The sequence below is a fragment of the Alligator sinensis genome, unplaced genomic scaffold (genome assembly GCF_000455745.1).
Source record: "Alligator sinensis unplaced genomic scaffold, ASM45574v1 scaffold137_1, whole genome shotgun sequence".
In the NCBI taxonomy this organism is placed as follows: domain Eukaryota; kingdom Metazoa; phylum Chordata; order Crocodylia; family Alligatoridae; genus Alligator; species Alligator sinensis.
In genome coordinates this window covers 204,547-221,545 of record NW_005842545.1, presented here as the reverse complement: position 1 = coordinate 221,545, position 16,999 = coordinate 204,547, and the positions used below count along the sequence as shown (strand labels likewise).

General features: G+C 51.9%; 2 protein-coding genes across 5 annotated transcripts in view; one reads left to right on the top strand and one right to left on the bottom strand.

Moving 5' to 3' along the window:
• WNK3 (WNK lysine deficient protein kinase 3) overlaps window positions 1-11,866 on the bottom strand; it is a 65,811-nt gene extending 53,945 nt beyond the window's left edge. Inside the window, exon 1 of the mRNA XM_025213733.1 lies at window positions 11,814-11,866. The gene's annotated coding sequence lies outside the window, so the exon portion shown is untranslated. The remainder of the gene's footprint in view (window positions 1-11,813) is intronic.
• Window positions 11,867-15,611, top strand: TSR2 (TSR2, ribosome maturation factor). Of its 4 annotated transcripts, none has more exons than XM_006031988.3 (5): window positions 11,926-12,055; window positions 13,168-13,258; window positions 13,433-13,524; window positions 14,601-14,774; window positions 14,863-15,611. In XM_006031988.3, the coding sequence occupies exons 1-5, from the start codon at window positions 11,975-11,977 to the stop codon at window positions 14,950-14,952; spliced, it is 528 nt and encodes a 175-aa protein (XP_006032050.1). In that variant the 5' UTR covers window positions 11,926-11,974; the 3' UTR covers window positions 14,953-15,611. The 4 variants fall into 4 exon arrangements, with proteins under 4 accessions (XP_025069520.1, XP_006032050.1, XP_025069519.1 ...); XM_025213734.1 differs by having other exon boundaries at window positions 13,346-13,524; XM_025213735.1 differs by lacking the exon at window positions 13,168-13,258 and having other exon boundaries at window positions 11,867-12,055.
• Window positions 15,612-16,999: the final 1,388 nt, after the last annotated feature.

The window sequence follows — 16,999 nt, the reverse complement described above, 5'->3', positions numbered from 1 at the left end:
AAAAGCAAGAATGAAATAATACCAAACACTTGACTAAAATAAACACTTTCGCTTCTACTCACTTCTCAGTAAATGAAAGAAGCATAATGCAAGTTGACAGATCAAATGCGGAAAAGATATCAGCCAGAGTGGAAACTAATCAAAGCAACGGGCATTTTTTAGAATAATCTTCAAGAAGATTTACTTTTATTGAATTATTAACTAGTTATGACTAAAGGTTACATAATAAAACCCTGGTTTTATTCATTTATTTATTTGGTTTTAAATGTTGACCATAATTTAAATAGCAACATCAGAAGGGCTTGTCAGCATCATCCAGTCTTAAAATAAATTGCCCTTTTCTACACAGAGATTGATGGCAACATGAAACTTGACCACTAGGGAAGCCCATCCAAAGATAAAAAAATATTTATTCCATCAAAACTGAAGTAGACAAGCTGTTTCCAAACTGAGACTTTTTAGAAAATATCAATCACAGCAGTTACATTTCTATTACTTCCAGGAAGATCTTTCTTTACTAATGAAGAAGAAGAAACAATTAAAACTGTTTGAGCCATTTATCCAGCAGGGGAAGGGGAATGCATCCCTGTTCTGCCATTTTGACAAGTCCCTTGTTGGATCACTAAAACCCCCTTCCTGAAACTCCAAGTTGCTCATTTATTGAGAGAATCCAGTTCCTGGCAGGACCAGCCCTGATAACTGCCAACACATTAATCAAATCTTATTAGATACGGTGGGAGACTAATCTATTTACAAACAACCGCAGGCCACCTACATAAAAAGCACGAAGTTAACACATGAACAAAGTACCACATTTACTGTCAGATATACAGAGTAGAAAAAATATTAAATGAGTGTTCTGTGCTAGGCATTTTGAATACCTTCTCCCCACAAAAAAGAAAAGACAAGTCTCTAGGTAGGAACATAAGATAGTTTAGAAATGTAATTCTAAATATCTGTACTTCTATATGGTTGGATTTCTTCAACCTTAATTCTAACCCACTCCTTAACCTATATCCTGAATTTTTATTTCAAACAAAGGTATCAAAATACTGAAATCTAGTCAGATACCAAGTATAAAACATGGTTGGCTGCTGGTCCACAGGATGCCGATCACTTCCGGTCTGCAGTTTGCCAGTCTGCAGTCACTTCCAGTCCAAAAAAGGTTGGGAACCACTAATCTAGAGATTAGGCTTCCCAATCTGCCAGGCTGTGGGCCTCAGCCTGCCTGGCATAGCTGCTCACCCTTGTCTGCCACCTGCTCAGCAGAGCATAAGGGGGGACAGACACAGGTGATCAGAACCTGCCAGATGGGTCGAGCCACATGTCCACTCCCTGCCACCAGAGTGGCCACCGAAGGTCAGCTGAATCCTCACCCCTTCCCAGATAAACCCTTGACCCACAAGAGGAACTGTCTGGGAAACAAAGTTTGATCCTATATTCAGGCTGCTGCATCATTGGCTTATGCTGCTACTGGCTTCCTGACACTCTCCAGATACCTGACCCAGTTTACCCATGAACTCAGAGTGGGGCTGGGGCCTGGAGGTGGGGGGCAGCAAGTCAGGAGTGAGGGGCACCAGCAAGGCCAGGGGGTTGTTTTCTACTTAAACTATTTACTGGGTTGGAACTGGCCATCAATGTTTACAAATGGGTCCTGGTACAAGAAAAGTTGAAAACCACTGTCCTAGAGAACCCAGCTCCTTCCTCCCTCTTCCTGCAGAGGTTTCTGACAAAGTGAGTCAGCAATACTCAAGAGTAGTGGATGTCACCCTATATTAACCCAAGCAGGTAAAAAATGGTAACAACTTTTGACCACTGACAACCAGACCTAGCCTCCCCCTAATTATCTGAAAAGGAAGAGCACTAAGTCTCACTACCAGTGCCCTGAACCATTCCCCCACCTCCATAAAAGCAATTCATAATAAACCACTACCATGACCAGAAGCATGGACTGAGTTTCTACATACAGGTCATTGCTATTAGCCTCTGCAGCCATGGGTTACTGGGGGACAAGAGCTGTGGAGAAGTGCCAAATGGATACATCCTCCCCAAGCCTACCCAACTGGGCAGCATGGCTAAGGGAAGGCACTTTAAAAAGAAATGCCCAGCCTCTGCAGACTCCATGTTGTGATGGGCAGCAGGTGCATGCCCTGGCAGCTAGTGACTGCATGCCCATTAGCCAACAGAACAAGACTCCTGGGTCTTTTGAATCCAAGATGGGCTCTTCTCCCAAGTATTCAGTAAGCATCCTGTCCTCTCTCTACAGCCAGCAACCTTTTCAAGCCACAGGATGAAACAATCCAGCTCCGATCTGACGTGGCCCAGGTAGCTTCAGCGGTGAGGGGGTTTTCTGTGCACCCACACCAGGTCTAGAGAGGTAGAGGCACTGTCTGTGCCACTGTCACTTCTCCCAGCCCTGCCACGGGCACAGGTACAGTTTCCAGCTGGTGAGGAGCTGTGCTGGGGCCAGGCAGCTGGAAACTGCATTCATATTGCCAAGGAGGTGACTGGAATTAGAGAGCCTCTGTGCTGGGTTCCTCCTGCCTCCCGCCCAGCCCGACTCCGGCAACCGCGTGCCCTGCAGCCCCAGCCCAGCCCCAAGGCGCCCCCCAGCTCCGCGCGGGGCTTTACCTGGTGCCTCCATCCACCACGCACGCGGGCAGGGCATGAGCCATGCTGCAGCAAGGGGCGGAGCCAGAGGAGAAGTTGCAGGCACTGCCCAGCTTGTCCAGTCAGGCACAGCTGGGGCAGCCCTGCGCCGCGCAGCCCTCGGGGACCTGGCTCACGTGACAAGTCCGGCCCCGCAGGGGTAAGCAGCTCCCCCCTTCCCCTCACTGCTGGGCCGGCCCTGCCCACCTCGCTGCTGCCCCATCACCGCCACCGCCGCCATGGAGCACAGAGCAGGCACCAGGACTCCTCACCTGTCCCAAGCAAGGGGCCTCAGGCCAGAGAAAATGGCTTGGCAGGCTGCATGGCGGCCCGCGGGCCGTATGTTGGACAAGCCTGACCTAGATGCAGATATTTAGGGGTTAGATATATCTACATACATATATCTATGTAGATATATAGAGACTCTATGTAGACAGACTTGTATACACACAGCTATATCTAACCCCTACATGACCATATGGAAATCCCAGAAATCTGGGACATCATCTGGGAAATCTTGAATATTGTTCCCCCTGCCACCCCCATGCAGGGGTGGGACTGCATTTCGGGCAGGCAGCAATTCCTGCGTGCCCACCTGCAAGGCATTCCACGCCACTCCAACTCCCAGCCAAACTGTGCCCCATGCCTCTGAATTTCCAGAATGCCCATTACAATTCCCAACAGCCAGCTGGGATCAACCTCTGAAATGCAGGGCTGCCCAGCTAAAATGGGACATATGATCACTCAACGTAAATATATAACTCCTATATATGTATACAAATACACACATATCTACACATGTCTACATAGTTCTATGTAGATATAGATAGAAATACAGCTACAGATAGATAGATACGTAGGGAATAGATATACCTACATAGATTTATGTAGGTATATCTAATCTCTATATGTGTATGCACATACACCCACACACACGTTGATATATCTACATACATTTATGCAGACATAGATATAAATAGACAGATAGTTATAGCCAGCTATAGATATATACATGCCACATCTAGACCAACCCTTTGCTCGAGGCAGCATCAGCCCTATACAAACCATCTTATACAAATCCATCATCTAAATTCTTTATAAAACTACTGTCCACCCTGACACAACACCAGACATCACACCCAAACCTGACACAGGGAAAGCAGGAATACCATAGCAGCCAATGTCCTGCTGCTGTAATAGGTTGTTCAATATATGCTCCAGAGATCTGACAAAGGCTGTGCCACCACTACAGAGGAAGGCAAACCCTCTCCAGTCTGTACCAATCTGACCAGGGGGTAAAATTCCTTCCTGATCCCCAAATACAATGCTGGTTTCACCCTGAGTGGAGGGCTAAGACCCTCTAGCCAAGATCCTCCAGATTTGAGTCCCAGCAGGAGCACTGGCCCAACCTGGTCAACAGCCTCAGCCTGGGCTGCAGTCAATACCCAATGCCTCTGATGGAGGCTTCAAAATACCCTGACACATGTAGCAACAACGGGGGGAGAGAGCAATTGGGCACCCCAGGAAGGCACTGAATGCTGCCCCAGAGGCTGTGATATAGCCAAGACATTTTAGGAAATAATATGACTGAGGAGACCTTGAAAACACACACAGGTAAAAATAATGCAAGCTATAACTACACTATCATGGGCTGTACATGAGCTGTTACCACACAGGAAAGAGACCTGGGAGTCACTGTGGTCAGTTTGCTAAAAACATCAGCTCTGTGCTGAGCAGCCGTCAAACACATTAGGGATGATGAAGAAGGAAATTGCGAACACAACAGAAAAGTAATGCCCTTTTACAAATCCATGCTGTGTCCATACCTTGAAGACTGTGCCCAATTCTGGTCCCCACACCTCCAAAAGGATAGAGAACTAGAGAAGAGCCAGAGACAAGGATGATTACCAGTGTCGATGAGCTTTCACATGAAGAGAGACTAAAGAGGCTAATGAGAGAGAAAGACCGGGGGGGAACAGATCAATAGAGAGTGGGATGAACAGACAGCTGAATAGATAGCATGGGGTGATAGATGGACAGATAGGTCTATCAGTGTAGAAAATAGGTGCTGGAGTGGGGACATGATGAGGGTTTCCAAAACACTAAACGGTAAAGAGAAAGACAGGGATGAATAGATGGCGAGATGGAGTGTAGGGGATAGAGTATGTGGGGTGGATAGATAGAGAGATAGAGAATGGGCTGGATAGATGGACAGACAAAGCCTATTCCATTTAGAAAAGAGAAGCTTGAGGACATGAGAAGGGTTTCTAAAACACTAAGTTGTGAAGAGAAAGCAAATGGGGATTTATATTGACTGTCTCTCACCAGACAAGAACCAGGGATCATTACATGAAACTAGCAGGTTGTAAGTTCAGATGTAACCTGGTTGCCTTCTAGAACCAGGTCACAAAAGCCTTGGACGCAGGTGTTGCGGTGGACATAGTCTTCTTGGACTTCAGGAAGGCCTTCAACACTGTCTCTCACCCCATCCTCATTAAAAAATTAGGCGACTGTGGTGTCAACGCCTACACAGTCAGAGGGGTCACAAATTGGCTGGAGGGCCACACCCAGAGAGTGGTGGTGGATGGGTCATTTTCAACCTGGAGGGACGTGGGCAGTGGGGTTCCCCAGGGCTCGGTCCTCGGGCCCGCACTGTTCAACATCTTCATCGGCGACTTGGACGAGGGGTTGAAAAGCACTTCGTTCAAGTTCGCAGATGAAACTAAGATGTGGGGAGGAGTGAGCACAGTAGAAGAGAGGGACAGGCTACAACTAGATCTGGACAGGTTACAGAGGTGGGAGGATGAGAATAGGATGGGTTTCAATACGGACAAGTGCAAGGTGTTGCACCTGGGGAGGAAGAACCAACAGCATACCTACAAGCTAGGGAAGTCCCTTCTTGTCAGCAGAGAGGCAGAAAAGGATCTTGGAGTCACTATTAATTCCAAGATGAGCATGGGCTGCCAATGTGGGAACACGGTCAGGAAGGCTAACTGTACCTTGTCATGCATCCATAAATGCATCACGAGCAGGTCCAAGGAGGTGATCCTCCCCCTCTACGCGACGTTGGTCAGGCCGCAGTTGGAGTACTGCATCTAGTTCTGGATGCCGCACTTCAAGAGGGATGTGGATAGCATCGAGAGGGTCCAGAGGAGGGCCACTCGCATGATCAAGGGGAAGCAGGGTAGGCCCTATGAAGAGAGGCTACGAGACCTGCACCTGTTCAGCCTCCACAAAAGAAGGCTGAGAGGGGATCTGGTGGCCACCTATAAGCTTGCCAAGGGGGACCAGCAGGCAATAGGAGAGTCCCTGTTTCTCCAAGCACTACCAGGAGTAACAAGGAACAATGGCCATAAGTTGACTGAGAGTAGATTCAGGCTAGACATCAGGAGGCACTACTTCAGTCAGGGCAGCTAGGAGCTAGAACTAACTTCCAAGGGAAGTGGTGCTCACCCCTACCCTGGAGGTCTTCAAATGGAGGCTAGACAACCACCTAGCCAGGGTCGTTTGATGCCAGCATCCTTTCCTGCCCATGGCAGGGGGTCAGACTTGATGATCTGCTTCGGTCCCTTCTGACCCACCAACTATGAAACTATGAAACTAACTGCAGCGAGTTCCACCCCCCGCAAAGTCTCTTGTTGCCAACAGACGTGGTAGAAGCTGACAGTTTAGCCAACTTCACCAAGGGACCGGATACATTATGGAGGAAAGGGGCACCACAGAGCAGGGAGTGAGGGGCTCGGCCCCTGCATCAGAACTCCCCAGACTTTCAATGCTGGAGGCTGCAAGTGAAGGAGGAACAGAGGGGCAAAACCCTGGTGAGATCCAGCTCACTCTCCCTCTCAGCATCCACTCTCTGACACTGTGGGACATAGGAGATTGGGCGAGACAGATCTAGGGTCTAACCCAATCCATGGCAGGTCTGATGTTCATGCCACAACCAGAAAGAGGGTGGAAACTGATATTTCCTGATAATGGGAATCAAAGGTAGGAGGAATTGACTTTGATGGCTGGATTTCTGGTGTGGAGAGAGAAGGAAAAAAAAAGCCCAGCACCAAAAGAAATAAAGCCAGCTGTGATATATGGCTCTGTCTCCCACCCAGCACCTCTGTCTGCCTTGGAGGCACCTGATGCATAAAGGGAATGTAGGACTTATTGGGAAAAGCAGCAACTGACAAGCAGAACCAAAAAAGAAATGCCTCTCCCTACCCCTAACCCCCTAACCCCTGGGATATTGGAATGAATAGTGAGAAGTAAGACACCAGCAAAAGAAGAGAGGGAGGCAGGCAAAAAGATCCCTCCACCCACCTACACAGACACCTGCTGGGATGGGAGGTGTTTCACCAGCATTCCTTACAAAGGTTTCTAAGAACCCCACCCCCCTTCCATGCCACATAAAGCAGCAGCAAGAGGGGATGGGGGGAGGGGGGACACAACCAAAAAAATAAATCAATCCGTCTGATAATGCTAACAAAACAGGAGGATTTGGAGAGAGGGAGAGCTCTGCCCCCTCCCACCCCCCAACACCTTTTACATCCCCACCCCAGGCACCAGGCAGCCCTGGGAAGACAGCAGGGTGGAAATGCTGCCGGCCAGAAAGTCACATGGACTTCCCAAAGCACAAGCATGTGGTGCCGTGTGGGGCCATGTGGTGTGTCCCCCCATCCCACACTCCCTTCCCGACATGCATAAATCCACCTGTTTCCACTGCCTGTGAAATAATGCAGCTCCCCCCCACCAACATCCCCTTACCGCCCTCCTCAACCATCCAGGACATCCCCACCATCCTCTTACCCCCCACCCATTCACCTGGGATACCCCTATCCCCAATACCCTGGAATACTTCCCACCATCGTCTTAACCCCATCCTCAATCTCCTGTTATACTGCCCCCTACCCAACCCCTGGTATACCTCCCACCACCATCTTACCCCCTTCCCAACCCCCTAGGATAGCACTCACCATCCTCTTACCCCTTTCCAACCACCCAGAGCCTCCCCCCTCCCTTTACCCCCAAACCCCCTCCCCACTCCTTGCATGGCACATAAAAGCCCTGTGCCGCCTACCCTCCGCCCCCAAATTTACAGACTGGCTTCATTCTCAACACGGTTAATTGAACAGGGCAGAGAGCTGTATCCCAGCCATCACCAGAGCCATGGGCACAAAAGCAGCCGCCACCTCCCCGCTCCTCTTCTTTTTCCATGCAAAAGACTCAACCAGCCTCCCCCTGCCAAACCTTCCTCCTACCAGGAATGAGAGCCAGGGGAGAGGGGGAGAGAGACGTCCACCCCTCCATCTCCGCCATGAGAGTGGGGGAGGTGTTCCCCAAAGCCAAAGCAGCTGCCAAGAGATAAAATCCCCCCCCCCCCCCCCAACCCACCCACTCCTTCCTCCAAAGGAAGGACTTCCGGGGGACGAGCAGGTAAAGCTAGGATTAGCTCTTCTTGGCACAGAAGAAACCATGGAACCCCCCTACCCACTATCCCATCCACTAAGGGGATGGGGGTGGGGGGGCTGCAGCTCACCCGACTACCCAGAGAGAGGTCAGCTGGCTCCCTGCAGGCAATCTCGTCTCCTGGACGCTGTCAAAGGTGCCCGGAAAAAGACAGGGAGAAAGAGGCCAGCGATGGCAGCGTCTTCCCAGCGACACACAGGGTGGGGGCAGGGGGGGATGTTTCAGCAACACCCGCAGCCCCCAGTACACACACACACACACACACACACACACACACACACGGAACCCAGGTGTCCAGAACACATGCACACGGAACCCAGGTGTCCAGGACAGACACACACGACACACCCAGACCACCCCCTTCCCCCAGAACCCAGGCATCTGGTGCTCACACACAGCCCCACAAATCCCAAGAACCCAGGTGTTTGGGGCACTTCTCCACCCCCAACGACACACCCAGAACCCAGGTATTTGGGATACCCTATCCCCCAAACCCAGGCATCCAGAACACGCATACACACACAAACACACAAAACGCAGGCCTGCAGGACACACACATGCACGCACACACTGCCACCCCCCAGACCCAGGCGCCCAGGACACATGCACGTGCACAAACCCCCCTCCAGAACCCAGTTGCCTGGGACACACACACCCACACAGAACCCAGCCATCTGGGACTCCCCCCACAAACCCAAGTGCTCAGGACATGCACAAACACACCCCTCCCTCCAGTACCCAAGCATCCAGGACACCACCCCATCCCACCCCCAAGAACCCAGGTGTCCAGGACAGACACACAGACACGCTCACACAGAGATCCCGGGCATCTGAGAGACCGCCCTCCCCTTTTCCCCCCAGAACTCAGTTGTCTAGACAGACAGACACAAGCCAGGTGACCCCCCTGAACAGCAGGTTGCTACATAATTTTTCTGATATATGAAGGGAGCTCCCCAGTGAGAGAACCCAGGTATCCTGGCTCCCAATCCCTTGCTCTAATCGCTAGATCTGCTCCCTGCCAGAGCTGGGGATCAGAGGTTCAAGCACCCAGACCCCAGCAGTCTGACTCACCAGACCCCACTCTTCATTCACAGCAGAGGTCAGAAACCAGGTGTGCTGTTTCCAATACAATCCCCTTCTGAGACACACACTCCCCCAACACGCACACATGTGCACATGTACATACAGATACACACTCCCTCTCCCACAATCCCTTTCCATCAAATTTATATTCAACCTCCTAACACATGCACACACTCCTTTTCCAAATACAGCCTGTTCACCCATGCACCTCCCGGAGTAACAAGGAATAACGGCCATAAGTAGTTTGAGAGTAAGTTCAGGCTGGATATTAGAAGGCACTGCTTCACAGTCAGGTCAGCTAGGATCTGGAACCAACTTCCACGGGAAGTGGTGCTGGCTCCTACCTTGGGAGTCTTTAAGAGGAGGCTTGACAATTACCTAGCTGGGGTCATATGAGCCCAGTATTCTCTCCTGCCCAGGGCAGGGGGTCGGACTTGATGATCTACTTAGGTCCCTTCCAACCCTACATCTATGAATCTATGAACCATTTCAACCACCCCAGCAACAAACACACCCCCTCACAACCTCCATGCCTCCAAACCCCCACTACACCCCCCTTCCATAGCACCACACATCACTGCATGCATGGGGGGAAGGACACACGCTGACTGTACTGCATGAACCCCAATTCTCTGGATGCTCCACCCACCACAGCACAGCAGCCTGCCCTCTGGGTGTGACTGCAACTGACATTGGCCCTAGCTAATACCCCAGGTCATCAAAGTCTTGTGGTACTAATGGGTTTGTGTGTATGTGCACACACGCATCCCTGATGCCTAGGTTCCGTGTGTGTGTGGGTCCTGGACACCTGAGTAGCGTGTGTGTGTGAATGATGAATGCGCATGCATGCATTCTGGACACCTGGGTTCTGTGTGCACACATGCATCCTGAATGCCTGAGTCGTGTGTGTGTGTTCAAATGCCTGGGTCGTGTGTGTGCACATCTCAGATACCCGGGTTGAGTGTGTGTGTATACATCTCTCAGATATCTAGGGCACGTGTGTGTGCACATGCATGTGTACATCTCTCAGATGCCTCTGTGCGTGTGTGTGTGTGTGTGTGTGTGTGTGTGTGTGTGTGTACATCTCAGACCTGGGTCATTTGTATGTGTGTGTGTGTATGCACACATGCATCCCAGACACATATCCCCTGTGCATGCGTCTCTCAGATGCCTGGGTCTCATGTGCACCAGTGTGGGTGTGCATCCCAGATGCCTGAGGGGGTGTGTGCATGCATACATGTGTGTGGGGATGTGTGTGTGTGTGTATTGGACACCTGAATCCTGCGTGTGTCCCAGATGGCTGGGTTCTGTGTGTATATTTGGCGGGTGGTGTACAGTGACCTCCCTCCCAATAAAACCCTAACCACCCCCGGTGTTGGATTCCTGCCCCCACATCACACACACAGGTGCTCTTTCTCTAGCACACCCCCCCTCCCCTTTGACCCAAGGGCCCTCTACCTCCACTTATTCCCCACCTAACACCCCCACCACTTATCCCCGACCCCACTGACTCGACCCCTCCCCACTACTTACTCGGACCCCATTTTTTTCCGCCGCCGCCCCCTTTACCTCTTCCCCATTGACTCCAGCCCTGCCCCCCACTTTTATCCCTTCCCATCTCCACCAGCCCCGCCCCGCCTCACCCCACCCCTCCTCCATTCACTCTGGAGGGGGATGCCACGAATGCGCAAAGATTGGGGCGGGGGAAGAATTGCTGGTGCGAGTACCTTTGCAAGAACTGCGCATGTCCAAAGGCGGGGAGGGAGGGAGGAGCAAAGCCTCCTGGGAGTTGTAGTTTTTACACCCTCCCTGACTTGTATGAGGAGAAGGGAGGGATTATCTCAGGCAACCATGTTCCCAGCCCCGAGGAAGTGGAGGAGGGACACAAGCCCCAACACTCTCACACTGTTTTCCCTTCTCTGGCTCCACAGTGGGCCTTCCCCAGCTGTGGGAATCTGATGGAGTCACATCAAGAGGGTGGCCAAAGATGGCCGCCCAGTTCAGCCCTTATGACCATGGGCCTCTGCGTAAAGACCAGTCACATAAATACAACCAATGTGACTGCCCAGCTGGCCAACCCTCAAACAGCCACGGCCTCAGTGGGCATGGCCTAGTCACCGAACACCCACTGCCATGGCCCTCTGTGTAGAGATAGTGGGCGTGACTCAGTCACACAAACACAACGAATATGGTGGCCCAGTGTGGCCAACCCTCACACAGCCATAGTCTCTGTGGGGCTGCCTAGAGACAGTGGGCACCTCCAGGGGTCAAGACATAGTCGATCACTGCCACCCGGATATTGCTATTGTTACTGGGACCCTGCTGATAGTCCATGCAGGCCAGGGGCCTAGGGGCCCCCATCCCCTCATCTGATAGAATGTGGGGGCCTGTTATAAAAGAGCAGCCAAGCTCCTGTTTGCTTCCTTAGCTGCGCCCCTCTCCCTTCTCTTGCAGGTCACCTACCCCAATAAATGCCTCCGCCAGGTCAAATCACTCCGCCCCCCTTGTTACTTGCCACCCAACACCAGCAGCCGCAGCTGTGGCCTCTTGCAAAGATCATGCAAACACGAAATTGAAAGGCTCCCGCCTCCCGGTAAAACCCGAGTCGCGAGACCCGAACTTCCGACCTCAGGGCAAAAGGCAGGTGGGTAGGAGGCGCCGCGTTCAGCGAAAACGACGCGCCGATTGATGAAAACGGCACTCTATTGCTTCTCCCCTCACCGGGTGGAGGAAGAGGAAAGGAATCGATGTCCTCCGCGCTCGATTGGCTCGCCTGACCGGCCCTGTCATGGCGGCGCCCAGGGAGGAGACACGTGGCCTCTTCGGGCAGGGGGTCCGGGCTGTATTGGGCAGCTGGGCTGCGCTTCAGGTGAGGGAGCATTAGGGCCCTGGAGGCATCTATAGGTGCATGGTTTCCTATAGCTATCCCCGCTAGCGCCTATAGACGTCCCCGCTGATGCATTTGAGGAGCGGGAGCTCCTATATAACTCGCGCGGCCCTTAGAGAAACCCCCACTCACACATTAGCGCGGGCGTGGGACCGAATCCCCTGCCTGGCACCGGGGAAAACGTAGGGGTAATAGATGCCCTGACAGAACCATTCCTGGCACATATGGAAGTATAAAAGGGTACCAGAGTCCCCTGGTTCTGCTGGCATATGTCGCTATCCCCACAGAAGCACTAGGGGAGTTGCTGGATCCTTTATAGATCCATCAACACGTATAGAAATCTGTGGAAGTGGGGGGCAGGTGCTCCTATAGAACCCCTCACCACTGTACCCATAACAATGGCTACAGTAGTATAGGGGGAGTCAGGGTCCCCTATAGAAGTCCCTGTAGAAACACTAGGGGGGGTGCTGGATCTCCTAGTACATATAGAAAATGTCCCTGTGGAAAGACAGAAATAGCAGCTGCCTCTTTAGAGATCTTAGCATTTATAGAAGTCTCCATGGAAATGCTTGGGTAGCAGGTGCCCCCATGGAAATCCTGGTGCATATAGAAGTCTCCATGAAACACTGGGGTAGGAGGTACATGTATAGAACCCTTGCACCTATAGGAGCCTCCATGGAAATGCAGTAGTTGGTGCTCTTATAGACCCGAACACCTGTAGAAGTCCCCTGGCTTATACAATTTATGCAATTCCCCATAGAAATGTAGGGGGTGTCAGGCTACTCTCTAGAGCCCCCCTCAGCATATATAGGCATCCCCAGATAAATATCAAGGGCCATATAGGTTTCTAGCATAAACATTATATAGATTCCCTATAGAAACACGCAAAGGGGAGGGAAGATGGATATCCCTTGTACAAGACCTTGCGTCTACAGCAGTGCTTAGGGGCAGGAGAGATCTATGAGACCTCCACCTCCTATAGAAAAGATCCCCACCCCCTTTCTCAATACCAAAGGGATGGGGAAGGGAAGGAGAAAGATTTGGGGGACCCCTCAGCCCCCCTGATCCTGAGGGGCCCCCACATGTCACCCTAGATTGCAGTGGAGAATGGCTTTGGGGGTACCCATGGGCCCGAGAAGGCAGCATGGCTGGGGGGTGCCGTGGAGGAGTATTTCCACAACAACGGTACGTAGGGGCAGGAAGAATTGGCGGGGGAGGGGGGGGCAGCAATGTGCAGCACCTCCTGATGCTGGCTGGGGGCGGTCTGTACAGTGCCCAGCACCTCCTTGATCCTGGTCTTGACTGGATCTGGGCTGCCTGGACACCTGGGTTCCATCCCTCACTCTGCCCTTCCCCCAGCTGACCTGGAGCAGGATGAGATCGAGGACTTCCTGGCCAAGGTGCTGGACCGTGAGTTTGACACTGTTGTTGAAGACGGCAGTTTGGCTCAGGTGAGCCCTGCCCCAGGGCTTGCTGGGAAGGAGCTCCGGGGGGGAGGCACAATCCCATGATGCCCTAGGGTAGGGAAGGAAAGCCCCTCCACATTAAACATCCTCCTGCCCCCATCCAGCCCCATCCAGCCAGGGTATTCTGAGGCTAGCTGGGGGTAGTCTCTGTGCCCCAGGGTGTCATGGGATAGCCTGAGGCAGGGGGAAACAGTCTTTTGCCCTAGGGCAGTGTTTCCCAACCTTTTTTTTACTGTGGCTCCACTGGAGTGGGATGGGGCACACAGACCTGGCTGCCCCTCTCCCAGGGCTACCCTGCCACCTGGCTTTAACCCTGGAAGCTGAGCTGTGACCCTGGAAGCTGCTTGCCCAGGCAGACAGACAGGGCTCTGAGTGGGGGGCTTGTGCCATGACCCAGCAGCCAACCCACCAGTGCCAGGTGGTTGGGAACCTCTGCCCTAGGGCATTCTGGGATGTCTGTGGGGGTGCATTCTCTGCCCCAAGGCATGCTGGGATAGCTCTATCCCAAGGCATTCTAGGATGGCTGGGGGGTAGGGGTGTTCCTATGCCCCAGGGCTTTCTGGGTATAGCTGGGAAGATTCTCTGCCTCAAGTCATCCTGGGATAGAGGAGACGGTATTGTCTATCCCAGGACATATTGAGATGGCTGTGGGGGAGTGTTGTCTACCCCAAGGCATGCTGGGATGGTGTGAGGGGCGCCCTCTGCCCCAGGGCATGCTGGGATGTTTATCAACCCTAGCGTATGTTAGGAGGGCTATGAGGGGGAGTGTTATCTACTGCAAGGCACTCTGGGATGGCTTGGCTGGGGGTGTTATTTATTTCAGGGCATGCTGGGATGGTTATAGGTTCTCTGCCCCAGGACACTCATTCTGCCCCACGATGGCTGGGGGAGGGTGTGCTTTTTGTCCTCAGGCATGCTGGGATAACTGGGAGGCAGTGTTGCCTACCCCAGGGCATGCTGGCATGATTCCGGGGGTGCTCTGCCCTAAAGCATTCTGGGATGCCTGGGGGGCAGCATTCTATCCCTTCACAACCCATCACTGCCCCTTCTGCCCTCCCCAGGTGAGCCAGCAGCTACAGTGGCTGTTTGGGCAGTGCCAGAGTGGGGAGACGGGGTCCGCCCACAATGCCATTGCTCGCCTGGCCCAGGCTGCTCCCCAGGCCTGTGTGCTTGCAGCCCAGGCCCAGCCCGAATCTCAGAGCAGTGAGGAGGAGGAGGAGGAAGAAATGCCGGAGGTATGGACGTCTAGGTGGATAGGGAAGGGGGCATGAGCCTGGGAAGGGTCTGTGTTAACCTCCCTTCTTCCTCCCTTACCACCCCCAGGCCATGGAGTGCAGCAGGGCTGAGCCACCCCCCAGCCCTCCACCCACCCCTGAGGATGGCTGGACCCTAGTCCAGAAGAAGAAGAAGTGAGTGAGGAAAGCAGAGGAGGTGTTTCCTGCTCCCCCCCACCCCCACACACCTCTGGACATCATGGACTGTATGCTGGCAGGTGGTAGATGGACTGTTTGTGGACTAGGAAGAAGCTGGTGGCCTCCAGCTAACCCCCTCCCTGCCCTCAGCAGATGGATGCCTCTGCACTCACCTGGCACCAAGATGCAGCCAGCTCTGGGGTGGAACAACTGAGTATAACATCATAAAGGAGGGCTGAGATGCCTGCAGCTCTCAGCTGAGTATAACACGACAAGGGAGGACAGAGATGTGGATAGCTCTGGTGTGGAATTGCTGAATGTAACAAAGGAAGCAGGGGAGATGCAGCCAGTTCTGGGGTAGAATGGCTGAGTATAATGCCAGGAAGAGGACTGACATGCAGCCAGTTTTGGGGTGGAATGACTGCGTATAAGACAAGGGGAATGGTGGGGGGGAGGGAGATGTGGCTGACTCTGGGTTGGAATGGCTGTATGTAACACCACCAGAGAGGGCAGAGATATGACTGGCTCAGGTGGATAAGCTGGTGAATGGCTAAGTATAACAGCATCCCCCCCCCCACCTGTACAAAGTCCCCTTCCTTCCCTATGGAAAAATCCACCTCTGTGTATTATTATGAATAAATAATTACAGTGATTTGTTAATCATGAAAAATCCCCAGATGTGGATCACAAGTAGGGGAGGGAGCCTGGGGGAGGGTCCCATTTTCCCCCATGGCTAGCCACGAGGTGATAGGGGAGGGGTACAGCCTCCTGAGACTGGATCCCTTTGGAATCTCTCCCATTCGAAATGTTCAGACAGGCGACCTATGCAAAGCAATTATTACACAATTAGCTGGTCAGTTACGCAATAAATTGAGACAGGCCACATGTGCAAAGTATAATTATCAACCCACAAAAATGTTCATCCATGTATAAAAAGAGCCTACTAGTTACAAAATCAGTGCTTGGAAATGTGTGATAACTCTATAGCTGATTTCTATCCAGCTTTAATTTGAACCTGGATTGCAAGAGGTGGGGATGCTTTGAATTCAAAGCATTTCCATGTTGCCAGGCTCCATAATCAGGGATTAGTTGCAGCAAGAGGATGCCAGCCCAGAAGAAAGCATAGAATACTTCAGGAGATACAGAAAACCCTGTCAGCCTTTGTAAAACTTACATGAATGGCAAAGCTTGCAAGAAGTTGGGGATGCTTTGAAGCTGTATCATTTCCATGTTGCATCAGGGATTGGGATGCAACCCCAGGGGGAAGCATAAAATACTTAACGGGATATAGAGAACCCCAGCAGACGTCTTTCCAACATACATATTAATTGCAAAGTTTATAAGGAGGGGGGAATACTTCGAAGTTATAACATTTCCATGTTACCAGGCTCCATAATCAGGGATAGATTGCAATGGGATGTCTGCCCTAGAAAAAGCGTAAAATGCTTCAGGGGATATAGAAAGCCCCAGCAGACCTTTTGGAAAAAAAATATCAGTTGCAAAGCTTGCAAGAGGGGGGCATGCTTTGTAGGGCCCTACCACCCATGCAGAGTAAAGCTGGATAGAAACCAGCTATAGAGTCAATACACATTTTGAAACACTAACTTTGTATCAGGTTGGCACTTGTAGCTGGAGGGCTATTTTTATGACTTGATCGTTTTACTTTGGAGGTGTGGCTGCTTTAAACATATTGCTGGATTGATCAGTTAATAGCGTGATCATTTGAACTTATGGGGGTCTACATTTATTGAGCTCCAAAGAAAACTTGGAAGTCTCCCAAAGCAGGGATCAGCGGCAAAAGTGAATGCCAGCCTGGGAAGAGGAGAGAGCCATGCTGAAGAGGCTCTGTGTGGCCCAGGCAGCCCCTTGGCAAAGTTGGCACGGACAGCTCGAAGGCAGGGAAAATGCTCCAGAGATGTTAGGCTTCCAGGTTGTGAAGCTTCAAAGCTGGCATCAATTGCAACTTGCCCAAGTGCATGGGCACTTTACAGTCTGGGCTTTCGAGTCCCTTATTATCTATTATCCCTTCACCCTGAAGCCCCCATTCA

Bases quoted from the DNA above. Each gene is read 5' to 3' on its own strand.
- TSR2 (XM_025213734.1), top strand. From the start codon at position 11,975: ATGGCGGCGCCCAGGGAGGAGACACGTGGCCTCTTCGGGCAGGGGGTC. The intron at 13,525-14,600 runs GTGAGCCCTGCC...TGCCCTCCCCAG, and splicing joins AAGACGGCAGTTTGGCTCAG to GTGAGCCAGCAGCTACAGTG. The intron at 14,775-14,862 runs GTATGGACGTCT...TACCACCCCCAG, and splicing joins AGGAGGAAGAAATGCCGGAG to GCCATGGAGTGCAGCAGGGC.